General features: G+C 38.3%; 1 protein-coding gene across 3 annotated transcripts in view; it reads left to right on the top strand.

Moving 5' to 3' along the window:
* Nucleotides 1–2,706: 2,706 nt before the first annotated feature.
* Nucleotides 2,707–15,323, top strand: part of col22a1 (collagen, type XXII, alpha 1) — a 107,398-nt gene continuing 94,781 nt past the window's right edge. Inside the window, exons 1-3 of one of the 3 annotated variants that reach the window (XM_015398287.1) lie at nucleotides 2,707–3,095; nucleotides 10,923–11,071; nucleotides 11,160–11,726. In XM_015398287.1, coding sequence (XP_015253773.1) covers nucleotides 10,981–11,071; nucleotides 11,160–11,726 — 658 coding nt within the window. In that variant the 5' untranslated portion in view covers nucleotides 2,707–3,095; nucleotides 10,923–10,980. The remainder of the gene's footprint in view (nucleotides 3,096–10,922; nucleotides 11,072–11,159; nucleotides 11,727–15,323) is intronic. The other 2 variants (XM_015398288.1, XM_015398289.1) reach the window with 2 other exon arrangements.

The following is a 15,323-nucleotide window of genomic DNA, read 5'->3' as shown; positions in this document are numbered from 1 at the left end:
TAAGGTTAAGAGGCTGAGCTCGTAGATGATGATAAATAACATAGTTATGTATAATATATTACATTTCTGACTGTATATCCCTGTAATTATTACTGAGAAGTTAATTAATATATATAGTTTTTATTCAATGTTATAATTTGGCTTTGTTATTATTAACCCCAAAACAATCTTAACTTCTAGCCTTTATTTCCATTTATTTTACTTCCACATGTATGAAATTGAAATGAACTGACAATCATTGAATGTTACAGGAGGGATTTCACTAAACGTGTCATTTCTATGATATGTGGTCTGTTTATCAGCTAAACAACCTGTTCCTCTTGACTACCGGTCATAAATATTCTTTGTGGTTTGTCTAAAACACTGCAGCTTCCCTACTGGGACAAGCTTTTGCAAAATTCCTACTATCAAACCCTACAATTTTCTAAAATCATAGCTTTAAGAAATCTTCTTGTCATAAAAGCTCTGAACTTTTTAGGGGTTGATTCTGAGGACAACTTGGGTTGTATGTTTTTTTTGTTGTTGCTTTTTTTCCATCTAAACTAAGAGGGGGTCTAACCTGTGGACCTCAAGAGTTAATTTGCCTGTTGGCATTTGAATTTCTTCTAGTCATTTTACAACGTGTTAAGAGAGGATGCTGCCAGTTTATACCAGTTAAACTGAAACAACAATATTAAGATCTACCAAAGGTTATACATCTATGATTCCAGCAGAAGAGCTAAAATGACCATTCTTTGAACATATTAAAGTGCGTCACCCTTTCTTAAAGATTATGTTGTTGCACAGCTCTCTATCTTAAAATGCGAAATAACGGTGCAACTCCCTGCAGTTGTGGCTCTGAAGCTATAATTTGAGGATGGGAGTGCGAGTTATATTGGATGCTATGTAAAGCTTTTCCTTTAAGCATTACAGCTCTACAGCAAATATTTTTCTTGCTCTTTTTTGCCGCCACAGATTTTGATAAACTTTTAATTATACTTCCCCTTTCATTATTTTGTCTAATTTGTCTTAACGCACCGTAGGATGTGGCTTTTATGTCACTGTAGGTCACACAGGCAGACATACCAGCTTTGGGCCACACATGCTCTAAAGAGTCAGCGCAGGATAAACAATATCCAATTTTAAACCTATAGATTAAAAGGTAACATCTTTTGACATGTATGCGAGTTGGGGAATTGTGCCCACATGTAACATTAGAGCTGTAATTTTCTGAGTGAAAATAGCTGGCACTGCCCAGTGATCCAGTCACTCTGACCACAGATGTACTTAGAAGTTCCCTTGCTGAGTTTTTAAAGAATGTAGATAGAAAATTCAAGCTAAGTCTTTGGTTATTTCAAGAATTGCTATTTAGTATTCTATAAAATATACATCCTACATCACTAGTTATCAAAAAAAATACAGTTACTACATCAAAGGAAAAGGCTGAGGTCCATGGCTATCAAATTAATGTCTAAGTTCTAATTAGAAATTGTATGGGTGTGTAATTTGGTCAGGTGATTTGTCAAAGGCCCCCTATTATTCTACATTTTAAAATGAAATGTCCTCCAGATGATGTTTTTTGGCGTTCCTCTCAGGTTAGGTAAACAGCCTTTACCAAAAATGTACTTATTAAGCCCTCCTCTGGACAAGCTGCTTTGGCTTTCCACACCCCTGTCCCCCCAATGGCCACCCCCACCCCCCATAACCCATAACCATGGCAACCAATGCAATTTTTTAAAGATAGTCCAGGAGCAGGAAATAATCGGTCTCCGCCAGTCACGTGACTTTTGTTGCTAAGACGCCATTTTAGTTGGAAAAGGTGTAGTGTAAACAACCGCAGCATAGCTAAACGAAGGANAATCTACAGTGCCGCATATTGACGAAAATCCCACTTTTCATGCCCTGATTATTGCCATTACTGTTAATATAAAGAGGCATTTTACACATTTAGTAATAAAATGTCACAGGTGATGGTACAGTATGTGGTGATGTTCATTTAAGAAAGGGGATGATTTTGAAGATTTTTTTTAGGGATGCCACCCCCCTCTTCCCCCTCAACCTGAGTACTGCCTACTTCAATACGAAAAAAGGGATCTCCTTATTATTTTAATAATAATTTAAGCAGAACTATAAAGAAATAAAATACAACGGGCCCAAAGGACCTATCACTGATTTCTGTTATAGCACATATTATTTTAGGAAATGTATTTAGTATTCTGTCTTCAGTATAGGGGCCAAAGCAGGCCCCTATTGGCCCCTGTCTAAACCCTGATGCTTCCCTGGCTATAACTAAGAGCCAAATAGCTTTGCTGACTTGCTTGGCTTTTTTCCTTTTTGATAGACATAATAATACTTGGACTTGTTATATTAAATACACACAAAACTTTTTGCTCAATGGAAATTGAGCAAAAACAATGTATAAAAAGTGTAAAAACCATTTTATCAGAGGACTTCTGTATCCAACCAGATTTATCTACAGCACAACACAAGGCATTAAAGGTATAAGTAATGTCCTTTATTCATTTTCTCAGTCTAAATAAAGCCCTTCTCCACAAGTGTGAGGTCTGGTAGAAACCACAGCAGCCCAGCCCACCGCCAGACCCAGGGTGGCTCCTCTGTGGCAATCGCAGCAGCGGAGGCCGGACAGTATGAGGCCATTACCCAGATGCTGCACCTCATCTTAGAGGGAAGCTGTTCAGCTGGGTGCAGCCATTACAGTAAAGAAAAAAAAAGCATAAAATTATCCTCAACTTTGGTTCTATATTTGGCTGTGTCTCTCAGCCTCTTTTTTTTATTTCATGTGCCGGCCACAGCCAGTGGAGAACAGCACCTCGGCTCCCAGTGAAACCCTATACTTTCCCCTTCTGCTGTTCCCTCCCACTCTGTCCACCCATCTGAAAGGTTTCTGGAGATACCTTCAAACTCTTCTTAAAAACTCTGTACACTGGATGCACACCCTGGAATAAATAAGAAGCTCTCCTTGATTTGTGGTGTCTGCAGAGGGGAATATTTTGGATTACTATCCCCTAATGATGCTGCTGCTGTGCTGATTCAGAGCGTGAGCGCTGGAGGCAGAGAGAGAGTGATTCCTTCAGTGAGACTGACTCACCATCCAGGTATGGGGAAAAATCATCATTTTACTGCTTTGTTCCTCTACAAAACATATTTATCCATTGTGTAATAATGGGTTATTTGGGATTAAATGCAATCCAAAAAAGTAAACCACACTTTTAGACATGTTGCTTTAAATTTGGCTCATCCTGAATGCTTTTATCTGATTTCATTGTCTTTAGTCCAGCTCATGTTTCTTTAAATGTAATTTAAATAAAGTTATATAGACATTTTTCCTCCTTGGACTTTATGTGCATGTAAGATCTACAGCAGGCTCTGTTTTTAACATCTGGGGAGCAATAAACTCCCTGCTTCTGTTATTGACATCTAAGCTGCAGGTCTGAGCTTTGCTGCTGAGGGAGGAACTGGAAACAGTGTTGAAGGAAACTGCACCCTAGGTTCAGATGCTGAATGAGGCAAAGCAGCCACCTCAAATACTTCATCTGCTCATAAAATAGCTGAATATTGAGTTTTTATTTTTATTTTTTTATATAGGGGTTGATGGATAAGACATGTGGAAAACTGTGCTTTGTTGAAGAAATATTCAAACCCCTTAGGATGGGAGCATTATATATTTGACACCCCCTAAATGAAACGACAATTTTGAGTAAATGTGCTACCACAGGCCACAGGGTACAGTCTCTGAGTCATGCAGTGGTTGGTTTGTGATCTGGGTGATGTGACTCTTTGCTCAGGGCGCCACATCAAAGGAGGGTTTGAGGACCCAAAAGCAAGGAAACAAACATACAAAAAGATTTTTTTCCCTTTCTGCATCCTCAGGATGTCTGCTCTTAAAGGTATAGTGGAGGACCCATCCTCTCCATTAAAAAAAAAATGCATGTGCAAGAGAGTGCACAAGCCCATTTCTCCTCGTGCACACCCTGTATAAAATGTGTTGTTCTCATAACTCGTACAAGCTGACTGTGTCCACATACAGCGGCGACTACATAGTGGACTTTATAGCAAACTCAGGTAACTGACCGTTTGGTAAGATGGTCACTGCTTTTTGCTCCGTTGTTCACGTAACTCCTCCTCCACGCACGGTGCCTGCGCCATCTTTGTTATTAGTCGCTGCTGTCAGGTAGCGACAGCCTATGGTGACAGGGGGCTGCTGTGACAGCAAATCTGCCTCTTCTGAGGCCTTTGTTTTCTTCTTATACACTTAGTAGACACTTTTTCTCTTACGACCGTCAGCCATTTTCAAAGAACCGTGGTGAGAAAGGTGAGCTTCAATGATTGTCTGAAACCGTAGCTCACCACAGATATGCGCCTGAAAGAGTGCTAACTGGGTTAGCACGTAGGACGGCCTTACGTAAACATATCACCAGAATGATTGACAGTTAGGAGGACCACTTATTTAGATGATCCACCCGGAAATAAAAGATCGTCCTCTATACCTTTAACATTCAAAAAATAAGAACAAACCCAAAATTCCGTATCAGGAGTGTTCAGAGATGTATTTTGTGCTGCATTTAAACTTAACAATATACTTTTAAAGGTAAAACTTTAATCAAACATAGTGAAAAAAAGAAAAAACTATTTTAGTTGTGCCTTAAATTAACTCCCACTCTGATCGTGAATTCTTTAAAACACAAATTTAAATATACTAAGCCTGTATTACAGACAGAGAAAAGTGGTGAAAATGTAAACGATTCAGGTTATAATAGGTCACACACCAGTGATAATTTCCAGAATCTTTAAAAAAGAAACAAAACCCCAAGCTCTAATAATGAATCCTATCAGAAAACAGAAGATTTTAATGCTTCAATTTATTTTAATGCTTTTTTTATGCTAATTCTTTACTTAACTCTTGGCAGAGAAAAGTTTTCTGATTTTTTTATTTTAAGTGCACCTTAATTCAGGGCATTTGGAGCCGTTCAGCTCGCATACCTAAGCTACTCATGAATAGCAACAGTGAAGGCATGTTGCAGAAATAACCCATAAGTGGAATCAGATAAGAAAATTAGTATCTGGGAGTAGCTGTTTGCTTACCCAAAAGTTTACAAAGCCGTAACTATTCCACCTTTAAACACAGGCTGTTCTATTTATAACCCCCCACCCCAAAGAAAAAAAGGAAAAACTTCTATATATATATATATAAACTTAGATACGGCAGTCTACCTGTTTAATAACTGTCAGCACAGTGCTTTGCAGAAAAGGGTTTTGCCATTGTGCATAGCTTAAAGTGCATAGCTTAAAGTCATGTACTTCATGGATCTTACTTCTAAAAAGATGGTAAATGAAGAAAAATGCTAGAGAGTGTTAAGAAATTTGATTTGTAGCCTACAAAGGATTATACTGATGAAAATCGCGAATATGTAGAAGAAGGTGTTCTGGTCAGAAATTGTCCTGGCATCCATGCTGAATGTGGGTCGAAGCTATGACCCGAGTGACCACACATACTAAGAGATATGGTGGTGGAAGTATAATAATGATGTAGGGGTATTTTTTTTTGTATATTTCAATCTATTGCCTTTTATCAACAAAAAAAAAAAGAAAAAATATGGACAACAAAAGACTAAAACTTTGTAACAAATGACAAAATCTTCTGGACCTAACAAAAACGTAATGAAAAAATACTGGAGGAAGAGCAAACTTAGACAAAACTAACTGTAGTCTAGTGGAAAGGTGAGATGGTTTAAAAAAAATCTGCAACATTTGGGTTTTTAAGGTTTAATCAAAGCAGCAAATCCAGACCAAGTTGTTTTAAACACTAAAATATCATATAAGTTCAATCAGCAATATTTCTCAAAAACTAAATGTCTTAAAGATTTTTTAAAAGCCCCTAAAAAAACATTCCCATGATACATCTTATTCTACACAACTAAATGTGAAGTAAACACACCAACAACATCTTTGACTAAAACATAGATAATATATCTTGGGAAATTAGTGCAGATAAAAACGTCAAAGTTACCAAAATATTGGACAGAGAGGGATGGAAGGAGGATAACAGCTGACTGAAGAGGCCTACCGGGCAGAGAGCAGCAAAGCAGGGAGAGGCGGCTACCAGCCAGTGTCTGCAATGGAACAAAGGGAAGAGAATGATCAGCCCTTTTAGGGCTAAATTACAACAGATAATTTTTCAAAGATGTCTGCAAAACTCTTAAGACGATTTGGTATCTCATCCTTTTTAACTTTATTTTATCTATCTTCAAGTTTGATTGAAAAAAGCTTATCTCTGCTTTACCCTACATCACAGTCCCATCTCTGATTAGTTTTCACAACGTGAATATACACAAAGGTTCAAATCTTTTTGTGTCTCTGCTTCTGTCTCCTTGAACCCCCGTCAGCCTCGGAAGATGGCCGCTCACACTGAGTCTAATTCTGCTGGAGATTTCTTCCTGTTAAAAGGGAGTTTTTCCTCTCCACTGTCACTACAAGCATGCTTAGTTTGAGGGGTTGTATTTGAGGCAATGAGTTGATGCAATCAACTGGTTTTCCTTAGAAAACTTTGAATATATTTGACTGTATGATCTGGTTGAAATGTAAAAGGCCTTGAGGTGACATGTGTTGTGAATTGGCGCTATAGAAATAAACTGAATTGAATTGAACATAGCAAACTAAAGCTTTCCAGAGCAATCAGAGGTAGTTTAAGCCACTTTTCTCACATCTTGCATGCTATAAATATTATGCTCCTTTTCTCTTCTGCTAATAATTTTTAGCTGAAAATATGCAATCCAAAGTGAAATTATAAATAAATTATTTTATCAAAGCTTGCAATCAGCAGCTTGGTGTTATATAGCAATACCAACCTTTTCAGAGCAACCTTAAGCCACTTTTCTCACATCTTGCATACAATAAATGTTACTGTCAACTTCAGTTTGACTGTATGATCGGGTGAACTTTAAAGTGCCTTGATATGACATGTGTTTTGAATTGGCGCTATATAAACAAACTGAATTGAAGTCTTCATATTCCAGCTTATTTAGCTTTTTTGTACCTGTCAGGTACGGCAGCGTTCTCGTGTCGCTGTATCCGCCAAAAACATGCCTTTCACCTTTTTATATTTGCGACCTTTGCCTGGTTTTGCGTGGCAGTGCTCCTCAGCATAGGAAGAACATAATTGGCTGCGGGAGATTTGCATTCAGTATAAAAGCACCTTAATAGGTTATTTCTTTAAGTGTTTATAATTCAGTCTGATCCGATCTGAGACTCATACCTTACTCCAACTTTTTTCCCTTTTTTCAAATAGTTTTTTCCAATATTAGTCATAATATTTTATTTATATAGTTTTCAAGAATAAAGAAAAAAAAAACGAAATTATTATTTTGTATTTGTATATTTTTTGGTTTTATTCATAATGCTTTTTGTTTTTTTTTACTGTTTATATGATTTTTTTTTTTTTTTTTCCAACACTTTAAAAAGACAGTGCTAATGTTTTTGACTTTCCGGATTAAATAAATGCTTAATGATCAAAATTAAAATATGAATCATGTAGAATAACCTTCTATGGCGACCGTAGTGTTGGTCAGCACCCTTGCCTTACAGCATTAGGTTCTCTGTGCCTTTTCTCTGGGTACTCTGGCAGGATCTTAGCTTTGCCCTTCAACCACTAATATCAAACTAGCTTTTAAGAGTCGTTAAAAATGGAATCTTTATGTCCCAAAGTATTAAAATAATGAACAACAGGGTCTGTTTATTTTTTCTTCAGTTTCTTTCCTGACTCAAGCAAGCACATGTGGTTACCTGTTTCCTCTGGAAAATAAATATGCGTTTTAGCGGAAAAATCTTACTGTGATGTTAAGGTGAAAGATGGTGAAAAGCTTTTTAGTTCCTGAGGGATTTCAGCTTTCTTTCTTGACCATAACTCAAATTTTCCAAAGCTTCCCCCAGATGACCCCCTCATCCCTAAAATGAGACAGTCTTCCTGTCAGGATGAGCCCATGTTTAGGCTAGAGTCAGTGAGATGATGGTCCTTTAAAAACAGCAGGCACTGCGACCCATGCTGTGTAAAGTTAAGAATAGTGATGTGTTTAGATGTTGGCATTATAACACAAGAGCCTGTAATAATAAATCCAGGCGAATGCCAAAAATGAGTATTTTGAAGCATGGAGAAGGTTTCATCTGACTGGATATCTTTGTCTAGGTTTTAAATGCATTCAGATCGTGCAACATCAGCTAAGCCCTCTTGCCCTGCATTTTTCTTTTTCTGTCTTGTGGGTGGAGAGAAAGACATAGTTTGGCTTCAAGTTTCAACCATCTTCGGTCGGTCCAATTTTCTCTGGATTGAGAATTCACTTCATCTTCTAAATAGATGGGTTTTTTTTAGTCTTAGCTTTCAATTATCATGTTCGGAAAGAAGAACATATCCTGCCAAGCTTCAAGTCAACAATATACTGGAGTAAAAGAAAGCTTCGGCATGAGAGTAGGCCAGGACTCACCCTGATCTACAAAGACCCCCCCCCCAAAAGAAAGCATTGCATGAGCACTTATGTTGCAGGTGATCAAGAAAGATTGCGTGGGTTACTGATATCAGGTGCAAAAGAGGTGTTCACTGCCCTTTTTCAGAGAGGAATTAACTTTACAGGTCGAGAAAGGAAGATGAAGTTCAAAGCCATGGAGTTAGAAGCATTCATTTTTCCTTTAAAAAGAAAAAATATATAAATAATTTTTTTTATGACACACATTGATATCTCAAAGTGCCACAAAAATAATTACTTTTAAAAAGTTGAAAACTATACAATCTGAAATAAAAACACAAAATATCAATAATAACTCTCTCTCTGTCATTAGACCTAATCCTCACAACAAAGACTGCAGATATCCAGTTCAATTCAGTTTATTTCTGTAGCCCGAATTCACAACACATGTCATCTCAAGGCACTTTACAGTTCACCAGATCATCCAGTCAAACTGATTCTAAGTTTTCTATCAAGGGAAAACCAGTTGATTGCATCGACTCATTGACTCGAAGGCAATCCCTCACACTTGTAGCGACAGTGGAGAGGAAAAACTTCCTTTTAACAGGAAGGAACCTCCAGCAGAACCAGGCTCAGTGTGAGCGGCCATCTTCAAAGAGACAGAAGCAGAGACACAAAAAGCAGCTGAAAAAGGCGGCCTCATCCAGGAAACACACAGCCAGGCAGATGAGCTCCGAGCCAGCTCCCATGTCAGAAGATGAAGAGAGCACATCCAGCCAGTCACAGTCAGAGAAACAGGACTACACTGAAAAACAGTCCGATCTCTTTCTATACAGTTGTTGGTTTGAAGCGTGTTAAATATACAGTATACCCCATTTACACAAGCCTTTGGAAACCGTGCAGAGAACAATCCAAACACCTAACCGAGATAACTGTTGAGTGTAAATAGAACGCAACTGAACTTGACTGTGCCAGACACAACGGAACACCGCTAAATATAGTACTAGTTCAACAGTAGGGCTCAGTGCGGTTCGGTTGTGGCTCTGTTCTCCGATAACAAAGAGCAGAGCGCATCATCTCCTATTTACAGTCCACTGACTCCTTCTGCGGGTTTTCCGACGTGTGCATTGCAATTCACAGATCTCTCCACCTGTTCACATCATGAACTTCTTCTCAGCTTATTAACAATAAATTGCATCAAATGAGCGTGGTGTGACCTGGGATGATGCCGAAATCGAGAAGGATGGCTTTTTCACCTCACATTCCGCAAACGACAAAACACCACTAATAGAAACAAACATAAGTTCCTGAATGTTATGGGCGTCGCCATTTTTGTCTGTGTAATTCCCGCCTGAGAGCTGTAGTATTGTGGACCGCCGATAGGAGTCGAGGAAGCGTGATGTGTAAATGATCGTGAGGACCAAGCTCGAAACAGTTAACTGATCCAAACTCGGCACGAATCAGTTTCAGAGGGGTAGTGTAAATGGGGCTATAGATGCAGAAACTAAACCTGCAAACTGTTTCCGGTTTGATACATTGCAGTGCATGAGGTAAGTATTTAAACTTGCATATATTGCAAAAATTCAAGGCAACCAGGCTAAATGCACCTGCTATTTAAAACATTTCACAGACCCTTTTTGTCTGCAATGTGGTTTTCCCATTTTTCTTAAACCCAACCTAAATCAAGATCAAGCCCTAAGTGTTTTCAGATGTATCAAGTGTTTTATCATAATAATACATTTTGGTCAAAGGTATCTTTCAGGAAATAGTTTGTGGAAGCTTTCCGGAAGGTTATTTTTTAAGTTAGGATGTGAATTCAAAATCATTGAGGACTCTTCAAGGCAACCTTTAGTATGTGCCCGTTCTCCTTTTTATTTTATTTTATTTGAATACTTTAGATAATGGAGCTCATTTCAAATATCTCAGTAAAAAAAATATATATATATATACAGTCTTCAAATGATGATTCAGTTTAAAAAGGGAGCAAATCCTTTCAAACCAACGAACCGCTTGTTGAGTCTTGGATTTAATCCTGTAAATTTTGGGGGTTTATTGATGATCTGTTTCTGTGGACTGATGCATATAATTTGGTGACAAAAAAACATTTTCCATTCAATTCTTGTGCTTAAAGATGTCAGAAAGCAAAAACATTGAAGCCTCCATGTAAAGACAATCAAGCAGATGGAAAACTAAGCAGTGTACCAGTCTTACAAATAAATCTTTTAGCGTCCATTAAAACATGATTATGAAAGAACAGTAAATAAATCTGATGCACTGTGAGTGGTCATAATCTAACAATATGGAAAAGACTGGGTGAAAAACAAGCAGAAAGCAGTAGGTAAATTTACTTTTTATAGAAAATGCACAAAAGACTATTTTAGATTGATGGAGAACTTGACTCTACAAAACTATTAGACAGCTTAAATTTGAAAGATACATTGTTTGATGTTTACTGTGAACGTTTTACAGACTGAGGAGCTTGATGGTCGTAGTAAGCTGAGCAAAACAGAACCAAGACAAGGCGGCGATGGAATTTCGACTGGGATTTAGGATCACCCTGGTCTGGTTCGTCCTGGCCCTGACTCTTTCCGGAGAGGGAGTAGAAGCACAGAGGGCAGGTAAAACAATTAAAATCAAAGCTCTGCACCCAGATTACCAGTAACAGTTTGTCTTTTTTACTGATCCCTTTATACTTGTCTGTTCCAGGTTGTAAAAACGTCCACTATGACTTGGCATTTATAATAGATACCTCATCCAGTGTGGGAAAAGAAAATTTTGAGAAAATTAGGCAATGGGTTGCAAACTTGGTAGAGTCATTTGACATAGCACCTGACAAAACTAGAGTGGCAGTGGTTCGCTACAGTGATAAACCAACCACTGAGTTTACCCTGGGGAGATACAGGACCCTGGAAGATGTGAAGCAGGCTGCCCGGAACATACGCTACCTGGGAGGAAATACAATGACTGGAGATGCTATCAGCTACACCACCGACAACATCTTCACGGAGAGCAGCGGAGCAAGGCCGCTCGCTCGAGGCATTCAAAAGGTGGCCATTCTGCTAACAGATGGCCGAAGTCAGGATTATGTACTGGAGCCCTCCAGGTTAGCCGCCAAAGCTGGAATCCGGATGTTCGCTGTTGGCATTGGGGAGGCTCTGAAGGAAGAGCTGGAGGAAATCGCGGCTGAGCCAAAGAACGCCCATGTCTTTCACGTGACTGACTTCAACGCCATTGATAAAATTAGGGGCAGGCTAAGGAGGAGGCTCTGCGAGAGTAAGTCATTCATCAGATTGTTTTTAAACCCATTACTAACCTTGTATGCTGCACGGTTTCCTTCTGTTACCCCATAATGAAGCACAAACCTCACTCTTAACATGCATTTATCCAATGGCCTCTTATTTTAACCTTTAACCACAGCTCAGGAGCGACCCTCACCACAAAACTCCACCCCAACCCAACGATAGAGTGCATACGGTGCTATCTCTTTTGATCTGTCTTCAAGACTTTAAGGGGCGACTTTTCAAAAAAAGACTTAAAAATAATACTTTCCTCCGGAGACATATCTGTGGTCTTGTTGCCTTTTTCGCCTGCTGTCTTTGAGCAGAGGCGTTTAGTACTGGAAAGCCTCTCTTCGTAAAACCTTTGTGGTTTTTCTACTATTGTACTGAGAAAATTCTTTGAACACATGCACACAGGCTTAGAAAGTAGTTCACACACTCTTATAAATGACCTAAAATGGGGTTCAAAATTAAAACTTATTTAACAACATATAAAAGTAAGGAATTTCTTTCTATAAGGTCTCTTTTAATGAAAAATAAAACATTATGTTCTTTGTTTCATGATATAAAGGCATAGCTGTTGGATAGTTCTGTGGAAAGGTAACCTGGGTGTTATTTTCTTTGCAGTAGCCGACGCCCTACCCGACAGCATTTTTAGTTATGTGGAATTACAATTCTGTTCAGTTCAATCCAGTTTAAGTATATATATAGTTCCATTTCACAACACGTAATTTCAAAGTGCTTTACAGAGACAATTCAATCAGACCAAATCAAAAAGATCATTGAGTCAGATTGGTTAAGAGTTTTCTCTGTAAGGAAGACAAGCTGATGGCATTCAGTCATTAACTTTGCAGGATTTGCTCCTCCTGGATCAGCATGAGGTTAACAGTCTTTTACATTTTGTAGTTGAATCTACAGCAATCTCTCAAATTGAACATGCATACAATGCCTGTAAAGAATAAAAACTCAATTTTAAAAGTAAAAAAACTTCCAGCAGAACCAGGCTCAGTATGAACTGCCTTCTGCCAATGCCAGCTAGGGGTTCGAGAATACAGAAGCAGACATACCAGAGAAACATACAATAGAAGCCCTGATTAATGATTTCTATTTGAGGAAAGTTAACGTTGAAGCAGCTCTACAGGTGGCTCTGTCTAGGTACAGTACGAAACAGTTAAGCATAAGAGCTCTGAGGCAGTTTTAATATCACAAGGGATGAAAGAGAGAACATACAATTAGTGACAGTAAAAGCCGAGCCCATAGTTATGTCTAGGAAGACAAAACACAGAAGAAAAAGGCCCACCTATATTTATATTTGAAGGTTGATAGCAGCAGTGCAGGACCAGACAAGGTTCAGCTACGTATTATGAGAAAAAGCAGAAAGAACATAAAGTTACAGGTTGAACCAAGAAAAATACTGCAGAATGGGAGAACTGAATAAGAGAATTGTGAAAAGTGGTCCCTGTGTCCTCCAGCAGCATAGGCCTATAGCAGCAAAATTATAGAGATCCCTTAAAGTCAAAATAGGCTTAAGTCTCTGAGTCACTCTGTTCTTATGTAATGCTCTTTTTCAAATTTTATAAACAGGAAAAATCTACTGTTGTTGGAATTTAATTCTGACTATGGCAATGAATAACTTCTGTTATTCATTACGGGTGTCTGTACCTATTTCTCCTTAGATATTTTATAAGGGAGGCATATAGTACAAACTTATGAGTTCTACAAAAAGCTACTACCAAAACCTCAAACCGTATCTTCAGAGCAACAATGCGTATGTTTTGACCAGGTATTAGTTCAATCCAAAATACATTAAATTATTATTAAGTTGATTAAAAGCACTTGGCATCTATTAATGGTCCCCTTGGGATGCCGTTGTTGTTAAGCAACATAAATCTGACATTTTGGAGAGACAGAAAATCACTTTATTGTCCCACAATGGGGGAATTGTGGTGTTAAAGCAGCAAAACGTTATAGAAGATGGTCACACAATGTGGAAGGTGTATAAAAATAACAGAATAGGGGACAGAGTAAAGAAAATAAAGAAATTAACACTGTACAGTGTTTTTACAATATAAATGCTCTGTATCTGCAGTATAAATAATCAACCAGACCACAAAGTTCACGGTCTGTACTATGAGTCATCCCCACCTATGATGGGGCAACTATGGCAGAATCGTCAAAGAACTTCTGGAAGTGGCAGTATGGGGAGTTGATGGAGAAGTCTGTAGTGTAGAGGGTGAAGACAAAAAGTGCCAGCACTGTTCCCTGTGGGATTCCCGTACTGTAAACCAACCCATCTGAGACACAGCCCTGTGCCCTCAGATACTGAGGGCAGCCAGTGAGTCAGTCCAGAATCCATTTGGATACGTGCTGATCCACTCCTGAAAGCTCCAGCTTGTCCATTAGGTGTCCTGGCTGGATGGTGTTGAAAGCACAGTAGAAATAAAAAAAAAAAACATGAAACTCACAATGCTTTCAGATTTTCTTGGTGAGTCACAGATTGGTGCAGGAGGAAGATGATGGCTTTATCTGCCCCAATCCCGATAGGCAAGCTCCAGTGGATCCAATGAAGTCTTCACCAGGGGGCATAGATGGTTTAAGACCTCATCAGGTGTGCAGTCAGAGCTACTGGGCTGTAGCTGCTGAGGTCCTTTGGATGTTTTGTCTTTTGCACCAGTTGCATACAAGAGGTCTTCCACAGCTGTGGTACTTCTTCTAGCCTCAGGCTTAAGTTGAACATGTAGCACAATATTCCACACAGTTTATCCGGACATCTCTATAATAATATTGGAAGATATTTCATTCAATATTATCGAAAATGTATATTAAAATGGAAATTTGAAAAACTTCTAAATCATTAAACTAGTTTTGAGAGTAATTCGTAATGTGGATATTTTTAATATATGTAGTTTATGCAAAAGTTTAGCCACAATTTTTAGAGTTTTCATATTTTTTCAGATTTTTTTTTAGATATTTGTTAGATTTATTTTTTTAAGTTTTTTGGGGGAGACAGAGTTTTACCAATTCTTTAAAATGTCGTTTTACGGATTTCACCGTCTACTGTTCTTAGTTGGAGAAACATTTCCATTGGTCTCTATGCAGAATAACAAAACTTAGTCTGCACTGCCTGGACATTAGCAATAGCATTTCTATTGGTCTGACCACAGACCATCCAGAATCAAGAAAAACTGTAAAGACTTTGTAAATAGATTCTGATAAAATAGCAAGCTGTAAAAAGACGGGTTGAACTTTTGCAAATACATAAATTATTTGATTGGGAAGTTTCCAAGGTTCAATTTTTTGAAAAACAGTTTTTTTCAAATTTCCTTTTTTTAAAATCTGTTCTTTACTTTTTACAATCCTGGAACAAATTTATCTCCGTACACTGGGGCCAAACCTGGAAGTTACAGGTCTAGTTCCCCTAGTGGCTCAATAAATTAGACGGATTATGTGGGAAGAAAGACCCCTAAAGAACTAATTATGTCGTAAAGAGTAATAAGCTGTCCGACGCGATCTGTAGCAGGCCACCGGTCAATCTTTAGCCTTTATCTTTTGTATCGGTCTCCGCCAAGTGACGTCAATTGTTTACCTCGGG

Source organism: Cyprinodon variegatus, unplaced genomic scaffold, assembly GCF_000732505.1.
Source record: "Cyprinodon variegatus isolate N-32 unplaced genomic scaffold, C_variegatus-1.0 Scaffold923, whole genome shotgun sequence".
NCBI classification, from domain to species: Eukaryota; Metazoa; Chordata; class Actinopteri; order Cyprinodontiformes; family Cyprinodontidae; genus Cyprinodon; species Cyprinodon variegatus.
Note: the sequence above shows the minus strand (reverse complement) of the source record. Positions and strands in the feature narration are given on the sequence as shown.